The sequence below is a fragment of the Oryza brachyantha genome, chromosome 8, assembly GCF_000231095.2.
Source record: "Oryza brachyantha chromosome 8, ObraRS2, whole genome shotgun sequence".
In the NCBI taxonomy this organism is placed as follows: domain Eukaryota; kingdom Viridiplantae; phylum Streptophyta; class Magnoliopsida; order Poales; family Poaceae; genus Oryza; species Oryza brachyantha.
This window is the reverse complement of record NC_023170.2, coordinates 2,032,867-2,040,389: the sequence shown is the minus strand read 5'-3', so window position 1 is coordinate 2,040,389 and position 7,523 is coordinate 2,032,867. Positions and strand designations below refer to the sequence as shown.

Here is a 7,523-nt window from a genome sequence, read left to right as displayed (position 1 = left end):
GTACTTCTTTTAATTAAAAATATAGTTTTCATTTATTTTGTTATGGTTTATTTTATCTCGAATTAAACTTTAAGTATAATTTGTATTTTTGCATATTTACCAAGTATACCAAACTTAATAGTATATACTAAATGAGTAATTTTATAGTCATTGAGAAGGTATCACGAGGTATCAAGATTTTAATGTAAGGTACGAGGCACTAAAATTTACACTAAAATTTTAGTACCTCTCAGTACCTACTACGATACAATTACTCGTACTAAATAAAAAGTTATTTCATCGTAATGTTTCCTCGTATGTGTTCATCGATCCACGCGTCTCGCGAGATCCGACGACTCGATCAGTGCACTCCACTGTCCCAAGACGCATGGAACTTGATGCGTTCGTGGGCGCAATCGGATGCATGCATGAGAGAGATCGATGAGGAAGGAGGAGCTGGACTACGTGCTGGTGCCGCTGGGGCTGGCGCTCATGGTGGCCTACCACGCCTGGCTGCTCCACCGCATCCGCCGCCGCCCGGCGACCACCGTCGTCGGCGTCAACGCCATCAACCGCCGCATCTGGGTCCGCCACATCATGGAGGTAATTAACCGAGAGACTCGATCGCTTGTGTGTTCTTGAGATATCCATTGGTCGGTAGGATCAGTTAGGGTGGCGATGGCGAGATCGCCGGACGGCGTGATGCATGCATGCATATGTATATGGGGTGCAGGACCCGTCGGGGAAGCACGCGGTGATGGCGGTGCAGACGATCAGGAACAACATCATGGCGTCGACGCTGCTCGCCTCGACGGCCATCACGCTCAGCTCGATCATCACCGTCCTCATGTCCTCCTCCGGCAGCGTAGACGGCCGCCGCCTCGGCCTCCTCCCGGACGCGCCGCTGGTGGTGGGCGCCGCCGGCGAGACGGCGCTGTCCGCCAAGTTCTTCGCCATCATCGTCTGCTTCCTCGTCGCCTTCCTCCTCAACGTGCAGTCCATCCGGTACTACAGCCACGCCAGCACGCTCGTCAACGTGCCGCTGCACCTGCACGCGCACCGCCGCCGCCGCCGCCGCCCGGAGCTCGCCGTCGTCGACTACGTCACCGCGACGCTCAACCGCGGCAGCTACTTCTGGTCGCTCGGCGCCCGCGCCTTCTACTTCTCCTGCCCCGTCTTCCTCTGGATCTTCGGCCCCATCCCCATGCTCTCCGCCTGCGCCGCCATGGTCGGCGCGCTCTACTTCCTCGACGTTTGCGACGACTGGTGGAAGGAAGACGACGATGAGCAGAGCGAGAGCGACGACAGATTAGAAGAAGTGAAGGTCTAAAGAGTAAAGTAAGCCCATGTTTAGGATGCTACTCCGTAGATTTTTTTTTAACAAAATAATTTAATATTTATCATTTAATTTCTTAAATACTTAGTTTAAATATAAAACAAATGATATACATGGATTTAACTCGAAGATTACTATCATAATATTAAACATATTTCATTTTATAAATTTGTTTTTAAGTAAAATTACTTGTCAGGTTTTATAAGTTGGACTAAATCTAGTCCTAAACGATATATATTTTTGACATGATGGAATACTGCCAACGACCACTTTATAGTTACAGAAATAATTACAAACATGGTAAAGTCCATAGGTTTAAAAGCATTTTAGACCCTTAAACTTGCTAATTATTTTATGGCCAGTCCAAACATGGCATGCTAAGTGAACTCTAACGTGTCACCTTCTCATATCCTACATTATACTAACAAATGAGAGCCCAACATATTTTTATTTCCTTTCCATTTTTGCCACCATGCACTAGTGTCAAGCAAGCAATAGAGTTGGAAAATCCTGCAAAATTCGCTCCAATAAAGAGTCGAACCCAGGATCTCAGGTGATATTTGTAACCACTAGATTACAACCCCTTTCGCAATTAAGTTTTATTTTTTAGCCGAGCAAACAACCTGACATCAATCAAACTCGGTCTCGCGCCCTGGCTGACACTGTTCAGCTTGCCTTAAACATGGTCCTTGAGCTCTTATTGGGGATATAGATGTATCTGGATTTTTAAGTATGGTCATCCAACTTACATAATTAAAATATTGCAAATATAATATGCATTGTAATTATTTTTCTCTAGTTCCTTTTCTCTTTACATGAGTTTTATATATATATATATATATATATATATATATATATATATATATATATATATATGGGCATATGTTGGATTTGTTTCTGGACCACCCTCTAAATCCACCGACGATCGAGGATGACGATGGCGCAAGGAGGACAAATCAAACAACGGCGGTGTGACAACTGACAAGGAGAGAATGGCACATGAGCTTGAGGAGATTGTCACCCGTCTTTTTGATTATTCGTATAAGCCAAATTTTAAATTTTCAACCTTAAATTTGAAGTTGATTTTAAGATTTTTTTTCATAGTTTATTTTTCAGCCTATTTTAGACGCTAAGAACATATATATATTAAAGTTTTATTCACAAAATGTTTTTCGTTTGTAAATAACAATCACCCTCTTAATTGCCTTGCCATGGAGAGAGAGCTCAGGGAGGCTGTCATTGACCGGCCTGTAGCTAGCCCTCACCTGGATCTAGGGTAATGGGCTTAAGTTTTTTATTTAAAATTTAAGTGTCAGATATAAAATGGTTGAGCGAAAATTTTATAGCTATTTGATTTAAATAGGGTTATAAAAGAAACAAGGGCCATTGCCCTTCTATCTAGATCTGGACAGAGGAGCTCGACACCGAGGTTAGGGCATCTTCAGCGCATACATCGGAGCGCCTCCTTGACCCTGGACGGAGGGCTCCGAGGTAGGAGGCAAAGACGAACGGCATTGAGCTCGTTCGTTTGGGGTGAGAGGATGGGTTAGTTATCCGGTATGGAAAACGTAGTAATAGATTAGTACATAATTAATTAGTTATTAATTATTAAAAAATATAAAATAGATTAATATGATTTTTTGAAACAACTTTTCTATAGAAAATTTTTTTAAAAATACACCGTTTAGCCGTTTAAGAAGCATGTGCGCGAAAAACGAGAGAGCTAAGATTACTTAGCCCCCGGCCGAACGCGGCCCTAGTTCATCGTCTCTCGTCGCCGTTGAGCTTCTAATTGTCGCCGGAGATAGATAAGCTGATGAGACAGGGCTAGCTGAAAAATAAACAACGATAAAAAAAAAATCTAAAATCTACTCTAAAATTAAGTTAAGAATTTATATTTTGGTTTGTAAGTATAAGTTAAAGCGAAAAGATGGAAGTGATTTATCGACGTGAGGGTTGTTAATCCAGAATTAGAAGCGCGTGGTAAGGAGGGGATGGAGGAGGAGAGGATAATGGATTGTTTTGGTATAAATTTGGCACATTCTAGATTGTCCAAAACTTTTGCTAAAATTTTGGGTACTTAATTTCAGGCGACTGAAGAAAACAGAAGGTCCCACGTAAAAAACTGCACCTTTGGCTTTAATTAGTGTTGAGGTGCAAGTTTTAGTTTGTTTCATTTTTTTACTTTTTGGTTAGAATAGTATTCCTTTTAAAAAGCTATAATATTTCTTCCTTCATCATAAGAAAAAAATGCACATAGGTGTGAGTTGATATTTATCATGTTTTGATAGATAAGAAAACAAATGAACCACTCGACAAAACAGATAGTCCCCACAAAGAATTCCTCTCTTGTCAAATATGGCTGCAAAGTACTAGCCAGATCAGGAGTTCATCATCAATTAAAACTCTGTGGTAGCTATGCACATGTTCATCGACCATACAGATTAATTGGTCGTTCCTATCTTAAAACTATAAAAATGGGACAGATTGATCAAGACTTTTCAACACAAGATCGCAAAAACTAAAATTAATTAATCTTCAGCAACTCTGTGTGATTCTTTTCGATCTCCTGAACAAATCAATCGAGAGATATACTGCATGTGCACACTTAAAAACCTAATTAATCATCATCCCCATCGATCTGTCCCCAATCTTGGTCAATAAAATCAGTATAAGTTTTATCTAGATTGAATTTACTACAAATTTATTGGCTTGTCTCTCCACAATGCACGGTTATTTAGCTGATTTGTTAAATGGAAATGATGACGACTAAGGTACTGCGTGGCCACTGTTAATTCACACCCGAAATCTCCTGAGATTACATGGATCGTGCGGCCATGTTACTAACATTATGCCACAGCTTTGAGAACATGTTTGAGCACACTTTTGATCAGCAGTAAATGACCAAATTAGCAAGGTAGTAATATATGAATATATCCTCGTTTACGGTCTCTATTCCAAAATATAAATATTTCTACGTTGTTTTTAAAATATATCTGGATATTTGTCTAAATATGCATATATTTTGTAACAGAGGGAGTGTCATATATCATGTGTGTATTTATGTATGGCCTAGATCCATTTTAAAGAAAATGAAGATACTTACATTTGAAATGTTCTCATGTACCTGTGCGTGACGAAAAAAAAGTAGATTTTTTTTTTTGAAGAGCAAGGCAGAGCAATAAATCCAGTGTCCAAAACCTCCACAATATATCCACAGTAGGATCTCGATCCAAGCTCGGTGTTTTTGCATGATTAGTGAGAAACAAAGTTTGGCTTACAAATGCTCTGCAAGATTTAAGGGCTTCCGTTTGAAGACAATATACAATTAAGCTTAATTAATCCATAAAGAAAGGCTTTTTGAAGCTAGAAATATACATGCAGGCATGATTTAGGGACACTTTGGAATAAATAAAGTTGTACATGCATGTACATCACCTCCCCACACAAGGGATTCATTATTGATTCAGTTGCAAATAAGTTGCAACAAAGATTTCTTTTGAGTCCAAACATTCAGTTACATATCCATAATTAACCAGCTAGCTGAAGCTCTAACCCCTCATCTTTTCATTTTTGCTTATGCTTATAAGCTAAAAATTAAAATTTTTAACCTTAAATTTAAAAATAATTTTGAGTTTTTTTGCCAAAACTTATTTTCCAGCATTAGCTTTTAAATCGCTAAAAATATATATACAAAAAAATTATCCATAAATTATTTTTTATTTACAAATAAGCCAATTTACAATCACATCCCTAGTTAGTGCTCTCTTTGTCCATCACATGAAGTCATCAAGTCAAAAGCATATCAGATTATTGCTTAATGAGATGTCCAATTATCGTTAAAAAAAGCATATGAGATTGTCAGTTACCCTTCCATTTCTGGCTATAAAAATGGGCACCCATTGCTTCCCATTTCTAGGCGTGTGCTTTACACAGACACACTCTCAGACTCTCTCCTCTTGCTCCAGCTCGATCTCGCCATGGCGATGCAGATGAACTCCATAGTGCACGCGTCCACCTCGCCGTCGCCGGAGACGGCCTCCCCTCCCCCAGAAGGCAGGCAAGAACACGCCGAGCTGGCCGTCCATGTCGTCGGCGTCGGCGTCGGCGACGAGGCGGCGATGCTGAAGGATGACGAGGCGGCGCCGGGCGGCGGCGTGGACTACTCCGGCCGCGCGCAGTGGCTCCGCGCGGCCTTGCTGGGCGCCAACGACGGGCTCGTCTCCGTGGCGTCGCTCATGATCGGCGTCGGCGCCGTGAACGAGTCGGCCAGGGACATGTTCGTCTCCGGCCTCGCCGGCCTCGTCGCCGGCGCGTGCAGCATGGCCATCGGGGAGTACGTGTCCGTGCACGCGCAGTACGACATCGAGCTGGCCCAGCTCAGGAGGAGGAGGAGGCAGCGCCGCCGTCAAGAAACCGGCGAGACGGCGAAGGAGGAGGAGGAGGAGCAGCGGCTGCCGAGCCCGGCCAAGGCGGCGGCGGCGTCTGCCGTGGCGTTCGCGGCGGGCGCGCTGCTGCCTCTGCTGGCCGGCGGGCTCATCCGCCCCTGGGCCGCGCGCGTCGCCGCCGTGTGCGCGGCCACCTCGGTCGCTCTCGCCGGGTTCGGGGCGCTAGGCGCGGCGCTCGGCGGCGCGAGCCCGGGCAGGTCGGCGGCCAGGGTGCTGCTCGGCGGGTGGGCCGCCATGGCCGTGTGCTACGGCGTGCTCAGGCTGTTCGCAATAATCATGTAATAGCATGTAACATATGGGGCTGATATAAAAAAAAAGTTCGATGGCTATTATATATGTTTATTATCTTTTCTACCCTAGAGTACACCATGTCATCAACCCGTTTTACTCATTATCTTGAAGAGACTACCTATTTAGCTTGTCATACCAAATTTTAGTAATTAAGTTAAAAATTACTCTCCAAAAAACAACTTATTTGACTTGACATGCTATTTAAATAGCTAAATATGTCTCCTCAATAACTAAATATAGTAATTCATCCTTCTACCCAAGAGAATTGCTATTTATAGGTCTCATATAATTGGACTTATAAGTTAATCTCGTAGAATTTGGACAGTGGAGATAGGAAGTATGTCACGATGCATATTAATTTTGAGATGTCATCTTTTGACATAAATAACTAAATTAAAATTTGGAGACTCAAATTTTAACTATTTTCTTAAAGATGCTCTCGTCATCGCGTGACACATGACGAGCTGAATTCATCTAGATCGAATGCAAGCAGATAAAATAAAACACTAATGGATCCATCACCCATGATGGCTAGAACACAAATAAGTAGATAAAATAGAGACACATGCCCCTAGCAGCGATCAATGTAATTTACTCAAAATAATTGCAGCAAAAAAATTTACTCGAAATAAAATAAACTATCATGTAATTTACTCGAAACAAATGGCTAAAAAATAAGCTATAATAAAATAATTTCAAAATTAACTTCGAATTTAAAGTTAAAAATTTAACTTTCTGTCTAATAAGCATAAGAAAAATCGAAAACACGAGGGGATCTTGCTTACGCAGTTACGCCAGCTGGTTGTTTCAGGCAACAGCACATTTGGGTACAGTAGTATATACCGGTCGTATATGAATATGAATACACACGACAGCGAGGCCAAACACTCGCATGCAAATGGTAGTTGTTAGGGGCTGTTGAGATTTTTTTAATGTCACATCGGATATTTGAAGTTAAAGTAGAATTATTAAATATAGACCGATAATAAAACTAATTGTATAAATAAAGTCTATTTTCGTTAGAAAATTTTTTAAGCCTAATTAATCCATGATTTGCAAATGTTTACTATAGCATCACATTCGCTAATCATGAACTAATTAGGCTCAGTAGATTCATCTCGTGAAATAGTCTAAGATTATGGATATATTTTATTAATAGTCTATATTTAATATTTCTAATTATTGTCCAAACATTCGATATAACAGGGACTTAAAAAAGTTGGAGTGAAGGGGGTGTTTAGTTGGGGAAATAAAAATTTTTGGGTATCACATCAGACGTATTAATTAAGTAAAAAAGATTGTCTCACGATTTCCCATATAACTACATATTTAGATGTTCAAAGATTCGATGTGATGTTTTTGGATAAAAATCTTTTGAGACTAAACAGGGCCTAATGCCCGGTCGAGCAGACGACGTACGGTCTGCAGCCGGCAGCTACGCTGGCACTGGCAGTACTAAAATCTTGAAT

General features: G+C 41.4%; 1 protein-coding gene across 2 annotated transcripts; it reads left to right on the top strand.

Moving 5' to 3' along the window:
- Nucleotides 1-321: 321 nt before the first annotated feature.
- Nucleotides 322-6,181, top strand: LOC102720070 (vacuolar iron transporter homolog 3-like). 2 transcript variants are annotated; one of them, XM_040527021.1, is made up of 2 exons: nt 322-582; nt 5,284-6,181. In XM_040527021.1, the coding sequence occupies exons 1-2, from the start codon at nt 421-423 to the stop codon at nt 6,043-6,045; spliced, it is 924 nt and encodes a 307-aa protein (XP_040382955.1). In that variant the 5' UTR covers nt 322-420; the 3' UTR covers nt 6,046-6,181. The 2 variants fall into 2 exon arrangements, with proteins under 2 accessions (XP_040382955.1, XP_040382956.1); XM_040527022.1 differs by lacking the exon at nt 5,284-6,181 and adding an exon at nt 713-1,444.
- Nucleotides 6,182-7,523: the final 1,342 nt, after the last annotated feature.